We start from the raw sequence: 19081 nt of genomic DNA on the forward strand, positions 1-19081 counted from the left end.
CTTCTAGTCCAACCCCCTGCTTAGGCAGGAAACCCTATACTATTTGGCTTGGTTGGTTGGTTTCAGGCTAATGGTTATCCAACATCTTCTTAAAAGCTTCCAGTATTGGGGCATTCACAACTTTTGGAGGCAAGTTGTTCCACTGATTAATTGTTCTAACTGTCAGGAAATGTCTCCTCAGTTCTAAGTTGCTTCTCTCCTTGATTAGTTTCCACCCATTGCTTCTTGTTCCACACTCAGGTGCTTTGGAGAATAGTTTGAGTCCTTCTTTTCATCAGACTAGACATACCCAATTCCAGTAACTGTTCTTCATATGTTTTAGTCTCCCCTAATCCTCTTTGTTGCTCTTCTCTGCACTCTTTCTAGAGTCTCCACATTTTTTCTACATCGTGGCAACCAAAACAGGATGCAGCATTTCAAGTGTGGCCTTACCAAGGCATTATAAAGCAGTATTAACACTTCATGTGATCTATGCCTCTGTTTATACAGCCTAGAACTGTGATTGATAACTTAGGACATTTTGGAGGGATGGAAGTCTGAAGATGGAACTGTCTCTCTCCCACCCCATTGCTATTTTCTCTCTTCTTTTCCCTCATCCAGCTTACTTTCTGGTGGACCTGCTACAGCTGTGCTTGCTAAAACTGCCCGGGCTCTTGCGTAAACACACATTCAACTTTGCTTGTGGTGAATTTCGAACAGCATGGCTACAGGGAACATTGGGAAGAAGCTGCAGTCAGAAATAACTTGCCTTGTGTGCTTGGAGTACCTCGTACAACCGGTGACTCTTGACTGCGGGCACAACTTCTGCCATGCCTGCATTGTAAAGTACTGGGGGCAGATTCCCGACCAGACGGCTTGCCCTCAGTGCAGAGTAGCAGTGCCTCGGTGGAAATTTAAGCCAAATGGGCAGCTGGCTACTGTTGTCCAGTTGATCAGGCAGCTGAGTGATCAGGTAAAGCAGATGACAAGGACAAGCAAAACTTGTCAGGGACATGAACCGGCAATGTTGGTTTTTTGCAGAGATGATCTTGTCCCCATTTGCTTACTTTGTGATGGATCTCAGGAGCACCAGACTCATGATGTTATCCCTGTGGCACAAGCTGCTGAAGAGTACAAGGTGGGGAATTTGCGTGAGTTTGAAAAATATACATTGATTTCAGAGGTGGTATTCACCAGGTTCTGACCAGTTCTGGAGAACGGGTAGCGGAAATTTTGAGTAGTTTGGAGAACTGGTAAATATTATCTAGGTTTTGCAGTATCCTTCCCCTGGAGTGGAGAGGGAATGGGGATTTTACAGTATCCTTCCCCTGGAGTGGAGAGGGAATGGGGATTTTGCAATATCCTTCTCCTGGAGGGGGGAGGGAATGAAGATTTTGCAGTATCCTTCTCCTGGAGTGGGGAGGGAATGGAGATTTTGCAGTATCCTTCCCCTGGAGTGGAGAGGGAATGGAGATTTTGCAGTATCCTTCCCCTGGAGTGGAGAGGGAATGAAGATTTTGCAGTATCCTTCCCCTGCCATGCCCACCAAGCCACACCGACAAAACCGGCTAGTAAAATTTTCTTGAAACCCACCACTGGTTGGTTTCATAATAATACCATTAACTGAGATGATGGGAGAAACCTATCCTGGGAATCTTCAGGAGCTTGAGTGGAGAATTTGGATAGGGTATAAGAGACAAAGGCAGCATTTAGGAAAAGCGTCCACACTGTTTTAAAACTCATCAGCCAACTGTCGGCTTCCATGCTGTTTCTTGTATTGGCTTCCATTTGTTTGTTTCTCTTTCAGGGTCAATTTTTAAGCTGTATTGAGAATCTACGGAAGGAGAAAGAAGTGGTTATGGAGCATCTCTCAGATGCAGATAAACAAAGTCAAGACCTGATTGTAGGTGTTGCTACTACTGAGAAGTGAATAATCATGATACCCTGTTTCCAATACTATCAAATGATACATATGTGGCTCAGGGTTAAACTGTGGGGCGCTTGATACTCTCTGAGGTTGGTTGGTTAATATGCTGAGAGATATTTTTGCTTTCCTAAAAGCAGTTATAAAAAGGCTATTGTGCAAGTCCTCTGAGATTGTTTGCTTGCCAGACAACTCATCTCCTGCTGGGTTACATCAGCAGTGTCAGATAATGATGTTAGTGGTACTTAGTTGGGTAATGAAATATCTGCAAGCAAACAACCAAGCTCAGAGAGCATCAATGACTGCACAATATCCTTTTTATAACTGTTTTTAGCAAAGCAAAAATATTTCTCATATTGGCTGGAATTAATGAGAGAACTTCAAGTGACTTAGCCCAGGCCTAATGATTAAATATAAGAATTGAATTGAATTGAATTCTTTATTGGCCAAGTGTGATTGGACACACATGGAATTTGTCTTTGGCGCATATGCTCTCAAGTGTACATAAAAGAAAAGTACATTCGTCACGAATCATAAGGTACAACACTTAATCATAGTCAGGGTACAAATAAGCAATCAAATCATATTAGGAAACAATATAAATTGTAAGGATACAAGCAACAAAGTTACAGTCATAAGTGGAAGGAGATAGTTGATAGGAACGATGAGAAGACTAATAGTAATAGTAATGCAGACTTAGTAAATAGTTTGACAGTGTTGAAGGAATTATTTATTTAGCAGCGTGATGGCATTCGGGGAGAAACTGTTCTTGTGTCTAGTTGTTCTGGTGTGCAGTGCCCTATAGCATCGTTTTGAGGGTAGGAGTTGAAACAATTTATGTCCAAGATGGAAAGGGTCTGTAAATATTTTCTCAGCCCTCTTTTTGACTTGTGCAGTGTACAGGTCTTCAATGGAAGGCAGGTTGGCAGTAATTGTTTTTTCTGAAGTTCTAATTATCCTTTTAAGTCTGTCTGTCTTGTTGGGTTGCAGAGCCAAACCAGACAGTTATAGGGGTGCAGAAGACAGACTCAATAATTCCTTAGCGCTTAAAGGCAGAGTATTCCCAAGCTTGTACTGTTGTACTGTGCTTGGTCCTTGTACTGTCACCTTTAATATAGGTAAAAAAGCTAAAATAAAGGTAAGCAGGTTTTGATTCCTCAGTATCCTTTGTGAACAAAACCATCAAGTCAGCAGGTTAGAAGAACACAGGATCTAATTGTTACCAAACTGGACTGCGTGCTTAGAATGTTGTGTGAACTTAGCCAATGATTGCTCTGCTGGAAGTGACATCCATGATTCTTAAGAATGAATAGCTATGCTCTCCTCCCCCTTCAAATCTTTTTCTTTTTTTAACCGCAGCAACTGGTAGAAGCAGAGAAAAAGAAAGTGATGGATGGATTTGGTCTTCTGCGCCAACTTGTAATAGAACAAAACACCCTCTGGCTTAGTAAGGTTGAAGGGGTAAAGACAGAGATCACCTTGAAAACAAATGATCAGATGGCTGTCATCTCCAGGGAACTGTTCGTTCTTGATTACATCATCCAGGACATGGTTGAGAAATGTGATCAGCCAGTCTTGGAATTCCTAGAGGTAAGAAATTTAGGACATAGCAGAAGGAGCTCTCTGACTCATTTTTCATGCTGGTTTGTTCCATGATTATGGAGTGAAAGGGATACAAGTTAAATGTTGCCGTTGTTTCTGGGCTGGGGGAAGTAGCTTTCATGATAGAACAAGTCAACAATGAAGGGCCCTCTCCCAAAGGTGCTTTTTCAAGAGGACTTTCTGGTTTTTCTTTGAAGATGTTTTGCTTCTCATCCACGAAGCTTCTTCAGCTCTGACTTCAAAGAAAAACCAGAAAGTCCAGTCGCCTCTCGAAAAAGCACCTTTGGGACAACCATGACATGGATGACTGAGAATCTTCATGTAGACAAATGAAGGACCCCGCTTTAAAAAAAAAAGAGGAATTTGGGGTATGGGGGCTCATTCATTAATCCATCTTGGTAAGCACATCTAGTATTTTGAGTATTTGTTGTGTGTACCTTTACAGAATGTTAGCCCAAGTGAGATAGGTGCATAAGAAAGGCAGGGTATGAAGCAGGAAGCTTGGTAGATACCAACGAAGGGAGCTATAGACTATAGAGCTATAGACACTTGCTACCTTCAGGCACCATGTTTAGCACACCTCCCTTGCTTTGCAGCTAGAGTCTTCACTTTAGGTAAGAGTTTTACTCTCTAAACCATGAGTCAGCAATCCATGGCTCTGGAGCTGCATGTGGCTCTTTCATCCCTCTGCTGTGGCTCCCTGTCGCTGGTGGGCTCCACAATTGATAGGGCTTTCAGTTAGGACATATAGAGGAAAAAGGTGTTGCACCAGGATGAGACTCTTATGGTGGGGGAAACGGACTTCCAGTCAGCTCCAGAACTGAACTTCTGTTTATGACCTTTGTGGCTCTTTGAGTGTTTAAGGTTGCCGATGGACCTGAGTCCAGTCTTTGGGATCTGCAGGTAAGATTTAATATCTGGACTGTTACTTCCTGTGTTAAATTGGTAATAAACTAGATAGGCCAATGGCTTGATTCATTCTTCCAAGAAGTATTGATAAGTATATATGAAAGAGAAGACTATGAAGACCTATACAATCAATTTGCATGTTCAGGGAATGTGCTACAAAACAGGAAATAATATTGTAACCAGATGTTTTTTCTACGCCTAGGAATCACTCTTAGTTCTGCATTTAGTCCACAGAAAAAGTCTAAAAACATACCTAACATTAAATTGTTTGGGTATATTTAAAAAAATGGATTCACCTTCATAGACATAGTCCTTGACTTACAACCACAACTGAGTCCAAAACTTCTTTTGCTAAGCAAGACAGTTAAGTGAATTTTGCCCCTTTTTATGACCTTTCTTGTTAAGCTGTTAAGTGAATCGCTGCAACTGTTAAGTTAGTAACACGGTTATTAAACGAATCTGGCTTCCCCATTGACTTCGCTGGTCAGAATGTTGCAAAAAGTGATAGATCACATGACCCCAGAACACTGCAACCATCATAAATACGTACATACAGGGCGGGGCATAACCTTTTCCTAGGGGGTCACAGCAACACTTGTAATAACAACACAAATAATTCATACACCATTCGAAAGCCCATCAAAAACTGAGTTTATTGACACGATTTAATAGTCAGTATGACCACCATTAGCCCTTCGAACAGCATTCAAACGAGGTGGATAAGAACACAACAAATCTTCAAACAGTTCCGTTCGATTTTCCAGATTTTTCAACACAGTTTCCAAATTCATTCTCAAAGTTTCAACCGAATATCGATTTTGACCTTGCTCCTGAATCATCAGAGCTTCCACTTCATCCTTAATTATGGCCCCAATGTTCTCTGCCGGATTGAGATCTGGCGAATTTCCCGGCCAGACGTCATTGCCCCAAAATTCGACATTGTTTTCCTTTAACAATTGCTGAGTCGCATTTGCACGCATGCAAGGAGCTTTGTCATGAAGAAAGACAGCCTCACCAACCACCAAGACATTGTCTGGATCACTGAGAAATGGAATGACATTCTCCAATAAAATTTTCTCACGGAAATAACTGCCATCCCAGGATTCCCCTTTATCCTTCAAAACCCAATGCAGTTTCTTGGCTGTGAAAATGACGAAAATCCCGATGCAAGTCGGATTGCGAACGATTTGTCGATATCGTTCATGTTTGGCGATGTCGTCGACGTCTTTAGCCCAAATTCGATCGTTCTGGAAATTCGGTTTTCGAATGGCATAAACGAAGAATTCGTCAGATGGCGCCAAATGAAGAAAATCTTCCTCGGTCCATTCAGACAACCAATCGCACAACCAAAGCCGATCTTGAACGTGTGTTTGAGTTTTCAATGGTTTGCAAATGACGTGGAATGGCTTCAAACCTTCTCGTTCTCGATATCGGCCGATTGTCCTTTGATCAACTCGTTTTCCACGAATTTGAAGGATTTCTTGGGCCACTTTTCGGTTTCCTTTTCGTTGTTTGCGACTGCCAGTTGCAATGATGGCTTTGCTTTCTTGGGACAGTTGCAGAGGACGCCCTTATCCAAATTTTGTGAAACATTCTTGGGCTGTTTTGTTCCAATTATCAGTAACCCAATCCGGATGACGTTTCAATTTGTTTGCAATCCATTTTCGATTGATAAACGTCGCTCCAGCATCGCGAGCCTCTTGAAAGGCAATGCATTTTATTCTGTCAATGATCCTTTGTTCTTCCGAATCAAATTTTCCAGCCATTCTTAAAGCAAATTTAACATTTAATAGCTCATTCAATTCAGTTTTTTATGGGCTTTAAAATGAGGTGTCGCGGAAGTTGTAAACTGCTGTCGATCTTGCTGTGACCCCCTAGGAAAAGGTTATGCCCCGCCCTGTACAAGTTGTCAAGTGACCGAATTTTGATCAGATGACCACAAGGATGTTGCAAACGTCATGTGTGAAAAATGGTCATAAGTCACTTTTTTAAAATGCTGCTGTAACTTTCAATGGTCACTAAATGAATGGTTATAAGTCAAGGACTACTGATATTACTTTCTTACTCACTTCAATATTCAGGCTTTACATTGATTTACAATAGTTTGCAGGTACAGGACAGAATCAGTGAGTTTTTTCTCTAGTTCCCAGTAAATTAACCACTTTGCAGAACATGTTTCACCTATTTTTCCCCCCAAGAACTTTTTATTTTACTTTTTAAAGTTTGAATATTGCCTTTCGAAATCTGGTTTCTCTAAGATGGCCACTGAGTTTTCCTGGTCTTCATGGGTGAAGAGTTTCAGTGTATTACTGTCCAAACTTTAAAGGATGCCTTTAGAATCTTCGATATGGAACCCTGGGCATTGCTAAATACAATGTATTGCTGAACTACAGTTCCTAGCAATCTTTGTATGCTTAATAGTGAGAGATACTGGTTACTCTAGCCCTAGCAACATTTAGAAGGCTTTTTAGTTATTAGTCCTGCTTTTAGAAGGATTTTGGGCAAGCGAGTACTGAGTGTTTATTCTTTTTAAATTTTAGAATGTCGGAGGCGTCTTAGAACGGTAAGTTGATCTCTTCTTGAAATGGCCAGGTCTGATTTTTCAGAATCAGAATAATTTTCAAGTTCAAACTTTTATTGTCAATACCCAACACGTGTACAATGAAATTGAATGAGCCTTCCTTGGTGCAGCCCATTCAAGAACACAGAATACATCTCAATAAATCAATAAATAAAGAAGAAATCCCTAAACCCAAAAAAGTAATAAACTAGCACACATTTATTTTGTATGTGGATGAAAGTATAGACAGATAAATAGATATGTATTGAAAGCTGCCTGGTCTTCAGATATACAAAAAAAAATTATAATAATGACATACCAGTACTTCATTTTAATATACCAATTCACCTAAAGCATTTGCAACCAATTTGGTTGCAACAAGCCTTGGCAATTGAGGTGAATATGATTTGGAGTTAAATGGTTTGGCTAAAGCAGAAGATATTTTCAAAGAAAACTATGAATCAGAGTTGGGTAGAAGCCTTGATACATATCACTTTATAGCTTGGTACAGGACATACATTACAGGAATAAAAATGATTAATTAAACCTATAGAATGAATATTAGGACATTAAATCTTCATGATTACATGAATAATTGTGCTCAATTAACATTTGCAAAGATAGCGATACCGTAGTTACAAGTGGAACAGACAGTTGTATTTTCTGTCTTATTTTGGCCCATTTTTGCATATGGCTATGATGAATATTGAAAGTTGGAGTGGCATTTGGTTTCCTAAAACGTATAGCCCCCTTTTTTTCTGGTTTCTGCACCCTATTATTGAATTTTGATTCCCAACTGATTCTTACAATATTTTTCATTTTTATCACATGTAGGGAAAAAGTCAGGTTGACTGACCCTTGTTGATCAGGTTTTGTGAGGTGCCACTTTTCATGAAGGCCCCCATGTACACCCATGACAATCCACCAGAATTTAGGATTACAAGATCTGGATTTGAAAACATTTAATTCAGTATTGTTTTCCTAGTTGTGGCTTCTTTTCCTGCTTCATTTCTTCTATACATCAAGGAAATGTATATAGAGAAACACATTTCTGTCTGGAGAAATTTCTGGATCAGACATACTAAAATTGAGGTCTGTCTTCTACTGTATTTCCCCCAAAATACAACCTAACCTGAAAACAAGACCTAGCCCAATTTTCACACCTGCCCCTAATATAAGTTCTACCTCCAAATAAGCCCTAGTTAAGCCCTGCCCACCATCTGGTTGTACGAGATGGGGTGATGTGCAGGCATAAAAATCAAGCTAGGGAAGGTGTGTGTGTGTGTGTAGCTTCCCCACGTGCCCTGCACCTGCTTACCTTAGTACTGCCACAGCCAGACCTTCTACACCCCAACACCTGTTGCGCTACTGCCTGATTTACTCTGCGGCCTCTTGCGGCTGGACGCCACAGGGTGCATCACAAAGGTGATGCCGCTCACACGCACATCATGCCATGCAGCCTGCTGCGAGCGGCGGCCTCGGTAAAATGAGCCCTGTAGCATCTGGCTCCGAGTGGCCACGGAAGTCAGGTAGTGGCACAACAGGTGTCAGGTCGTAAGAGGCCTGGCTGCAGTGGTCCTAAGGTAAGCGGTTAAGACATCCTGCAAAATTGCTTATTTGGTGCTTATTTTGGGGGCCCCAAAGAAAATAAGACTGGGTCTTATTTTCAGGGAAACATGGTAAGTCTAACTCCAGTTTGTCCCTCACTTTTTAAGAAAGCTTCTGAGAATTACTGGCTGGAAGGACCATTGACTCCTGTCTTATTTCTCTGCAGGTATACGAAAAAGAAGAAATTTGAGAATCCAGTCAGCTTTCCACCAGAGATTAAACATGAAATCTGGGAATTGCAGGACTTCAGTGCTTTTCTGCCTGGTGCTGTGAAGCAATTTGAGGGTAATGGAAGGGCTTTGTCATGCTTTAACTCGGTGCCACAATTGGAAAGTCAATCATAGTTTACCAAATGGACTGTACATACTCCCTAGGCTATTGTTCAGTTCATATCTTTCCTCATTAAGAATAATCTCCAAACAATCCATTTCCTCTTGTTTGGGGATGAGACCTTCTGTTGGAAGGGGAGGAGCCTGTTTCGATTGAAGCAGAGAGGAAAATGCATAGAGCCACTGGTCTCATTCTGAATAATTCGTTTACTTTTTTTGGCCCTTAGATGGAGGGAAACTTGTGCTTGTTGGGGAAGGAGAAAGCAAGCCATTCTGATGGCATTGATAATGTTACCTAGTTAGGACGTGAAATGCCTGCAAGGAAACAACCAAACCCAGAAAGCATCTCATTTCAACCCTGAGTTACAGATATTCTCCTTTATGTCAGGGTTCCCAGTAACACCCCCAACAAAAGAAGGCTTGAGGCTAAGCATTACTCAAAAGTTCCATTTTATTAGAGATGTGATATGGGCACATCTAGGAAAACCCAAATCCGAAAGCTTCCAGGTTTTCCCTACTTAAAAGAAAGTCCCAGTCCTACCTAGCACCCACAGGTCCATCACATGCTCCAATCAATGCACTGTCCTAACTGGAGATACTTTCCAGTCACACCCCTCCAGGTGCAGGGCAGTGTGGCCCTGACTCTCAGAGAATGTTATTTTGACTATACATCTCCCCAGCTCCCTACAATCCCCCCTCCCAGTTCCCCACAGCACTATAAATGTGGCAGGCCTGAAGATTTAATGCTCAGGATGGCTTCCAGGCCTGACAGTTATCTAGTTAGGAACACGAAACATCTGCAAGAAAACAACCAAGCTTAGAGAGCACCAAGGACCTCTCATTTCAACTCTTGAGTTACAAATATTCTCCTTTACTGAAAAAAAGGAGTCTGCTTATTGACTAAAACATGCCTTGCTTAAAGAAACCGAATGTGCTATGATGATGTGACATAAATTCATTAAGCCTGCAAACAACTAGAGTATATACTGAGGCTCCAGTATATTAGCCACTGATCAAAAAAGCAGAATGTGCCTTATGCACTTTTGGCTCACAACACTACACAATGTCTACCCCTTTATGTTTGTAAATAACAGCATGGCAGTAATGTTTTTCATTCAATAGATGTGAATCAGAGGTGAAATCAACTTACCTTCGCTACCGGTTCGCAAATATGAGCGCACGGGCCACCTCCGCATATGCACAGGACTTTCCGTGCATGCACAGAATGTCAAAAACGGGGCAGGATGACATCCAGACGGGTGGGTGGAGCCTCCCGCCACCACCACTACCGGTTCGCCTGAACCGGATAGAACCGGCTGAATTGCACCCACTGGTTTGATGGGTGACCGTCTCATTACTTATCCTGTCCTATTAGGTCAGATTGGCAGCTCTGTTATCTTTGAGATATGATCGTGAATATAAACAACGTGGTTTACTGGGCCACTGGGCCCTTTTTGATTCTTCACTATGTTGCCACTCAAGATTAATTCAGTTTTTTGTGAATGTTTTGTTACAAGGACACTTTAAACTATTGGAAGGGGCCATCTGCTAGGATTGGTCGTGAATGTAGTTCCTGTGTATGGAACAGGGCAGCAACTTTTAGTACCACACTGGTGTGGCCAGTGTGAGATAGTAGTAAAGATGCTGGACTCAAAACGGGTCCATAGAAGGTCCCAGAGTGATTTTGGGTCAATGTTGATGTCAGCATTCCAAATGTCATCCAAAATTAAATCAGAGTCCAAGGCAAAGCATTGCTCTAAGTTCCAATTTATTAAGAGAGACATGTTGGCACATCTGTGGAAAAAATTTGAAATTTGAAAGCTTCCAAGGGGTTTCTACCCATTTGAAAGTTCATGATCTTGCCCCCACACCCACAAGTCCATCACATGGTCCAATCTTCCTCTGCCACGCTGGCATTTCCACCCATCTAGTTCTGGTCAGGTGCAGAGGTGCGGAGACAAAGAATGACTTTGGGCTTCTAGAAAGGAATGTTTTATTTTGACGACAACACATTGTACTCCTTACTATTCCCCCTCCCAATTACCCCAGTAATGAAACAGCATAGTAAAATAACAGTGTGGCAGGCCAAAGATCCTAAAAGAAATATGACTACAGGCCTGACAGTTGCTTTTTACTACCTGCCCAACCTATTGTGAATGGTAATTTTATGGCAAAAAATAAACAAAAACCAATAGCAGTTAGACTTATATACCGCTTCATAGGGCTTTCAGCCCTCTCTAAGCGGTTTACAGAGTCAGCATATTGCCCCCAACAACAATCTGGGTCCTCATAGGAAGTATAGACTGTGCTGCCCTAGATTACAAATCTAATACATTTTTTCTTCTTTCCAAGAAACTCTGGATTCTGGATATCAGCCGATGGAACAAAATGGTACATATCTGGGGTTTGTAGACATCAGATGGACATTAAGGTGGTAGTGCCCATATTTCTTGTAGGTAGTTGAAGCTATTTTAACACAACTTTTAGAAAGTGGTATTATGGGTTTTTTAAATAATAACCAATATAACTGAGTTGGAAGGGACCTTGGAGGTCTTGTAGTCCAGTGGTCACCAACTGGTGGCTCCTGGATCACTGGTGGTGTGTGAGAAAATGTTGGTGGTCCGCAGAAAAATTATTTGCATTTTTTATATTGCACTAAATCAGGGATCCTCAAACTATGCCCCCTGGGCTGGATAGGTGCAATGAATGTTAGTGTTGCTGCAGAGAGTCTCCCCCTTCGAGGTCTTTTTCTGCTGGGAGGAATCCCGACTTGGGGTCTGCTTCAGCCTCCTGGTGTGGGGCTTTGGGTAAAGGCTGGAGGTAAGTGCCGCTGGTGGCGAAAAGCCGGAGGGCCTTGTTCCAGTGGGGCTGCATCATGGCTTGGAACTGGCTGACCATCTCAGCCCAGTGAGCCTCCAGGCGTTGGTATCTGGTCTTGCACTCCCACAGATCTTCTCTCTGCTTGGAAAGCCTATGCTCGTAGTCCTCAGTGAGGTGCTTCTGCTGAGACTCCTTCTGGGTCAGATCCAATTTGAACTGAGCCAGCTGTTTTGCCAACTCTTTCTCATGGTGGCTGCTTAGCTCTAACAACTGCTTCCTGTTGGGACCTTGAGGAACCTGGACGGGCAGGCAAGGAGTGGTTGTGAGGGGTGAGTAGAGGCTGGTGAGGTGCCCCTTGATGCGAGTGACATTGAGTTGGCCACGCCCATCCAGTCACATGACCACCTAGCCATGCCCACCCACGCAGTCAGTCATTAAGCAGATCATATTAGTTGTCCGCGGGATTTAAAATAATGAATTTAGTGGTCCCTGAGGTCCGAAAGGTTGGCAACCCCTGTTCTAGTCCAACCCTCTGCTCAAGACCCTATACCATTTTTGACAAGTGGCTGTCCAGTCTCTTCTTGAAAGCCTCCAGTGACAAAGCACTGAATGAAGGGGCTGACTGCTACTAAAGGTTAAAAATGTACTTTTTTTCCCTCAAGAAGAGGATAAGGGGAAGGATTTATTGAAAAGGGAGTTGGCAGAAAGAATATTAGATGTCAGTGGAGAGGGAGGGAAAAACCTGAGTCCAATTTTGGGTTAGTAAAAGTTTTTAACGAAGGATTCCCAGGAGCGACAGGAAAACAACAGAGGTCAGTGCATAACTGCTGAATTAGGTCAGCATGGCAGCTATATGTAGAGGTTATGTATGGCCCAGGTTTATTCAGCTGGTGTCATAGTAAGATCTTATTGGATTTATATGGCTCATTGAGGGTTATTTATAGAGAAGGCCCCCAATGATTACAAACTGGTTTGTCCACAAAGGGTTACAAATCTCACAAAATACTGAAGTTTTCTCTAGTGAAGGAAGACCTATCACATTAAAATACAAACCAATTAATCTTCTAAAAAACCACCTTGTGGTAGCCCTTGAACATTTGTGGATTCACTTGTTTGGGAAAAGAGCAGGTATGCCAGAAAGCTTAGAGAGGAGACAAGGGAGTATGAGCTAGACGAGAGTAAAGACTGGGATAAAATAGATGTGCCTTAAGCTAAATTCAGCTCCTAGTTATGATAAGGCACATCCAAATTATTTTCTTGCCAACGCTGCAGAAATGGCTTGCCATTGCTTTCCCTCCTGTATGTGTTGCTGACTTCGCAGTTTAACCCTGAGATTTCCTGGTGTTCTCCTAGCACTAGCAGGTTTGACCCTGCTTAATTGTGCCAGAGGATGGCTCAGTGACTAAGACGCTGCACTTGTCGATTAGAAAGGTGGACAGTTTGGCGGTTCGAATCCCTAGTGCCGCGTAACAGAGTGAGCTCTCGTTACTTGTCCCAGCTTCTGCCAACCTAGTAGTTCAAAAGCACATAAAAATGCAAGTAGAAAAATAGGAACCACCTTTGGTGGAAGGTAACAGTGTTCCGTGCGCTTTTGGTGTTTAGTCATGTCGCCACATGACTATGGAGATGCTTTGGACAGCGCTGGCTCTTCAGCTTCGAAATGGAGATGAGCACTGCTCCCTAGAGTCAGAAAAAACTAGCACATAGGTATGAGGGGAACCTTTACCTTTACCAAATTTTCCCAGTAGTTTCTTTTTTTTTTTGAGAAGCAACATCTAAATCTGTCAGGTACTGAGGATTTAATAGCTGCCAGCTGGTGTAAGGTTGTAAGCTGTAAGCTGTAAACTGTAAGCTGATGCAATAAGGTGATTCAGCATAGCCGGTTTAAGACTCTGGTCGGGTCCACACAAATCATTTACCATTTTAAGAGGTGTCTATATATAGGTGGTCATTAGAGGGCATTTTCTCTGTCTCATCGTGTATGTCATTTCTCTCCTTGTGTCTGCAGCTGAGTGATAAGGGATTTATTTACCATGTCTGTATATATGTGTATATAAACGACTATTAGTAGTGTAAAGGCTGGGCTGTGTGTTCTGTTTTGCTCCTGGGCTTATCTCATAATACTAATCACGCTACCAACACTCTGACAAGATCTTCCAAATCTAGGTCCTTTCATGCCTGCTGTTGGGCTTACTTTTTTTTCTTCCTTAACTCTTGCAGAAAATACCACTTTGGAGCCTAATCGAACTCAAGAGAAACGCCCGAAGCTAGGGGAGACCTGTCAAGATCCATGAAAGATTTTGAAGGCAAATGACTCCTGAGAAGTCACAGTGGGATGTCTGCCATGTAGATTTTCAAGAACTTCAATGAAGGAGAAGGCCTTGTTTGGCATGAAAGGCTGGTGCAATTTCCAGCTGAGAAAATCAAGGAAATCCAACTATGCGTTTAATTCTTAGAGAAATCTTCTAAACCTGTTCATCTTCTCCAGATCTTCATTTTCTAGAGGCCTTTTATCCCTTCTCCTGATTTCCATTTCTTTCCCTTTTCTTCTTCAAGGCCATGCCGCCTCTGATATCCCTTCAGAGCATGTGTGTGTGGAGGAGATAAAAAAGGTCACGATGGCAGCCGTGATTGTACAATTGATGGCCCACTCCTTTTTATGTGTGTGCTCAATGTGACCCATATAAAAAAGGATGAGACTCCTATTCCACTTTGTGGCTGCCATCTTGACTTTTTGACACCCCTTGCAGATGCCCCTGCTTTCATTTCAGCTTCCCTCCCTAAACAGAATTATTCATGGAGATGTCGCAGCTAAATGTGGTCTGAATAACATTATAGGTTGGGCATCTCCTACATGTTCCTTAATGGGATCCTTCATCAATGAAGAGTCTCAAAAGATTCCTAATATGGAGAAAGAAGATAATTTCATTTTCAGTCAAGTGAAAAATGGGACACACTAATTCTTTAGTATTCTTTCTGATTGTTCCTTTACAAAAAGCTTCTTTGATTCTTGTTTTACAGTGTTGTCTTTAGTATGGCTTTAATATATATTTTAACGGAAAATAAAGTATTCCTTATATACCTAGCACACAATTGTTGTGGATTGCTCATAAAGTATAATTATTGATATCTTCTAGATCCACTATTTGGGAATCACTGTTGTAATGGATCAGATATTTCAATGGCATTGTAAAATAGAGTATTAATTATTTGGAGACATGAAGGTATCGGGTTGGAATGGCCCCTTGAAGGTTTTCTAGTCCAACCATTTTTCCATGGTAGAACTTTTCATACCCCAAAACAGCTGTTCGGCCTTTGAGAATCTATGGTGACAGAATAACAGAGTTGGATGAGAGCTTGGAGGTTTTCTAGTCCCCCCCTCCCTTACTCAAGTGGGACACCCTGTATTTGTGATGGTGAACCTATGGCACGTGTGCCACAGGTGCGACGAAGAACGTTCTCTGCAGGAACACCAGCCATTGCCCTAGTTCAGCTCTATCGTGCATGCATGCACGCCTCCTGCCAGCCAGCTGGTTTTCAGGTCTCTGCCGTGCATGTGTGGGGGTGAAGCACATGTGCAGGGGACAAGTTGCACTTTGGTGGTTTGTGTGCATGTGGGCGCCTCCTGTTTGGGCCTAGGTCTCCTGCACCAACCTGGAAGCCAAAACGGCTCAGGGGCGCCCCCACCCCATTTCGGGCCTGGAGAGCCGCCTGCACCAACCTGGAAGCCAAAAATGAGCAGGGGGTGGGTAGCATGGGGGTGGGGCGCATGCGTAGGGGCGCTCACATTGCATTTTGTGGGTTCGTGCCGGTGTACTCGGCAGCACAAAGTTCAGCCGTCACTGCTCTATTCTACTTCAGACAAATGGTTGTCCAATCTCTTCTTAAAAACCTCCAGTGTTGGAGCACACAAAGCTTCTGGAGGCAAGTAGTTCTACTGATTGTTATATCAGGAAATTCCTTGATGGTTCTAGGTTGCTTCTCTCCTTGATTAGTTTCCATCCGTTGCTTCTTGTTCTGCCTTCAGGTGCTTTGGAAAATAGGTTGACCCCCTCTTCATATGGCAGCTCCCCAAATATGGAATCATGTCACTTCTTGTCTCCCTGCCCCATTAAACTAGACCCCAATATTTATTATCATCTCAGTTTATCTTGGTATACTTCTTTTCCAGGGCTGATGAGCACATTTTAAAATTGACTGTCCATCCATTTTCATTTTCTCAGTGCAACCTCTGGGTCCAAGGACACTAATAGAAATAGATGATGGTAGATGTTGCTGCATTGGGTATTTTGTTTTTGTTCAAAGCTTAAAATTTAGGGAGAACTAAAAGGATGCGCGGACATACCCCAACCAGTCATTGGCGGGGACCCTCATTTGTTTGTTTGCTGGGTGAATGGATACCTGGTGGACACAGAGAAGAAACCCTTATAGAAAATCCCCCCCCCCGCCCCATATCATTTAATGGGCTCAGCTGCAGCGTAATCTATCAATGCTAGGAAAAGTATCCTTTTCTGACCTTCACTGGAGCTTTATGCCGAGAATACACGCAGAGGTGCTAACGGAAACCGTCTTGAAGATAATTTGGTTTCTTGGGGGGGTAGGGTAGGGTGGGGAATCACCAAAGCGACATTTCCCCTCCAATTCTTGCCCGGTTACCGCATTAAAGAAAAGTTAATTTCGCATTCCCAAGCGCCGCCTCCTGTGCAAGAAGTCCCGCCCGCTTTCCTGGACCGAGGTTTTCAAAGTAAGAGCGACCATTGGACAGTGCTGTCACCAATCAGGATTGAACAACACTTTCCCCTCCCCTCTCACAAACCGAGTTACAGATTAAAGCGGGTTGCAGTTTAAAACAATGCTCCTGACGAAAAGAAAGGCGAGACGCCATTGGATAGTGCTGTCACCCATTTTACACAATCAGGATAGAGCATCTCTCTCTCTCTCTCTCACACACACACACACACACACACACGCACGCGCGCACACACACACACACACACACGGCGGGTGACAGATACTCCTGACGAAAATAAGGGCGAGACGCCATTGGACAGCACTGTTATCCATTTTACCCAACTGGGATTGATCAACACTGTCCCCCCTCTTCTCTCCCTCAAAGGGCGGGTGACAGATTAAAAACAATGCCCCTTACGAAAGGAAAAGCGAGGCGCCATTGGACAGTGCTGTCATCCAGTTTACCCAATCAGGATTGAGCAAAACTCCCCTCCCCTCTCACACAGGGCGGGTGACAGATTAAAAACAACGCCCCTTAGGAAAAGAAAGACGAGGCGCCATTGGACAGTGCTTCCGCCCATCTCGCCCAATCAGGATTGAGCAGCACTCTCCTCTCTCACAGGGCAGGTGACATTAAATACATCGACGAGGCGCAAAGGCTCTCGGGAGTTTTAATTCAACAGGGGAGGAATTGGGCGCCTCGTCTATGAAAGGCAAGCTGAAGGTGTTTCGCGGGACTTTCGGTTTTTCTGGCTGGGATTTAGTTCCTATCGATTGCAGACCCACGTTGTTAAGTTTGCCTCTCTGCCTTTCACTGGACTTGCTCCGGGCTTTGCGGGGTAAGCTAGGGATGGATTCGGCAGTCCTTCCCTTTCCCTCCCTTATTCTACTTTGGGAAAAAATGATAACTGTAAATAGGCGGATAGTTTAACTTAAATACACCAGCCACAAAAATTGCCTGACCTGATTTAACAGTGTGTAAAACAATATACAGTCACTGAAAAAAATCTTTTGACCAGCCACATGCTTCCAATATCCCGCTACAGGGAAAATATCTGAACAAATGATGGAAATTAAAGTCTGGAAGGTCCCCACAGAATTTTGCTATTAATGGCAATGCATTAACTATGTATTTTAAAAAATTAAACCTTCCTGCAAGCAGTTCCGTTGCATCTGGACTGGTAAAATACAAAGGATTTAAAGCTATTTTTTAATCTTAATATGCTTGCCCTTCCTCTCGGTGAGAATTGTCTTCCTTCTGGATAATATTGTATCAAGCTCACTTTTGTATTTCTTTTTTAGATGAAAACTTTCCCCTTTCTAAAAGTAAGCTTGATGCTAGATTGTGGTGTGTCTAATCTATTAAATAAAAGCACTGATGATGTTATCTAGTTACCGTATTATGTAAATGAAATGTCTGCAAGAAAACAACCAAGCTCAGAGAGTACACTCATTTCAACCTTGAGTACAAATATTTCCTGTATTGTTATTGAATAATTAGTGGAATTGTTTTGTGTCAGGATGTAATCATGGTTTAAACATCATAGTGCTGGAGTTTCTCAAATTGGTTTAGCCTAGTCCAAACAAACCACATGAAACCTCAGCCTGGGAAACACACTAGTCCTTAAATGTTTATGGAGATTCTCAATTATCCAGGTCATGGTTGTCCCAAAGGTGCTTTTTCCAAAAAGCAACTGGACTTTCTTGGTTTTTTTTTTTTTTTTTGCTTCTCAAAAGTTTTCAAAAACAACACCAAAACAACAACAACAAGAAAGTCAATTGCCTTTTGGAGAAAACACTTCTGGGACACTAGTCCTAAATATATGCTATGCATGGATTGAGTTCACTCATCTTGTTTAAGCCAAAATGTGTGTTGCTGCTTTGTGGTTTAAATTTTGTGTGAACCCAGAGATATTCAGCAGGTTCTGACCAGTTCTGGAGAACTGGCAACGGACATTTTGAATAGTTCAGAGAACCAGTAAATACCATTTTTGACTGGCACGCCCCATCTATTCTCTGCCTCCCGAGTCCCAGCTGATCAGGAGGGAATGGGGATTTTGCAGTAATCTTCCCTTGGAGTGGGGAGGGAATGGAGATTTTACAGTAACCTTCCCCTGCCAGGGCCACCAAGCCATGCCACGCCCACAGAACCAATAGTAAAATTTTTTGAATCCCACCATTTGTGGGAACCCATCACTAAAATACATTAAATGAGGCCAAATTAAATTATGGCTTAGCATAATGTATGAAGCTTATTAATATTTAATATGAGTTTTAAATGTTATTAAATGTTATTAAATGTTTAATATGAGTTTTCAATTAAACATTTTTGAACATTTTATCAGAACTAAAGAGCCGAGGTAGCGCAGTGGTTAGGGTGCAGTACTGCAGGCCACTTCAGCTGACTGCTATCTGCAGTTCAGCGGTTCAAATCTCACCGGCTCAAGGTTGACTCAGCCTTCCATCCTTCCGAGGTGGGTGAAATGAGGACCCGGATTGTTGTTATTGGCAATATGCTGACTCTGTAAACCGCTTAGAGAGGGCTGAAAGCCCTATGAAGCGGTATATAAGTCTAACTACTACTACTACTACTAACTTTTCTACATTTGCACAAGGCTT

At 42.5% G+C, this 19081-nt stretch overlaps 1 protein-coding gene across 1 annotated transcript; it reads left to right on the plus strand.

Moving 5' to 3' along the window:
* Positions 1-540: 540 nt before the first annotated feature.
* On the plus strand, positions 541-14791 carry LOC106545697 (zinc finger protein RFP). The gene is made up of 7 exons (XM_087708483.1): positions 541-1117; positions 1787-1882; positions 3263-3493; positions 6955-6977; positions 8749-8867; positions 11264-11302; positions 13952-14791. The coding sequence occupies exons 1-7, from the start codon at positions 701-703 to the stop codon at positions 14023-14025; spliced, it is 999 nt and encodes a 332-aa protein (XP_087564609.1). The 5' UTR covers positions 541-700; the 3' UTR covers positions 14026-14791.
* Positions 14792-19081: the final 4290 nt, after the last annotated feature.

Source organism: Thamnophis sirtalis, unplaced genomic scaffold (assembly GCF_051295495.1).
Source record: "Thamnophis sirtalis isolate CommonGarterSnake01/CBP01778 unplaced genomic scaffold, rThaSir2_p1.2 scaffold_3, whole genome shotgun sequence".
Classification (NCBI taxonomy): domain Eukaryota; kingdom Metazoa; phylum Chordata; class Lepidosauria; order Squamata; family Natricidae; genus Thamnophis; species Thamnophis sirtalis.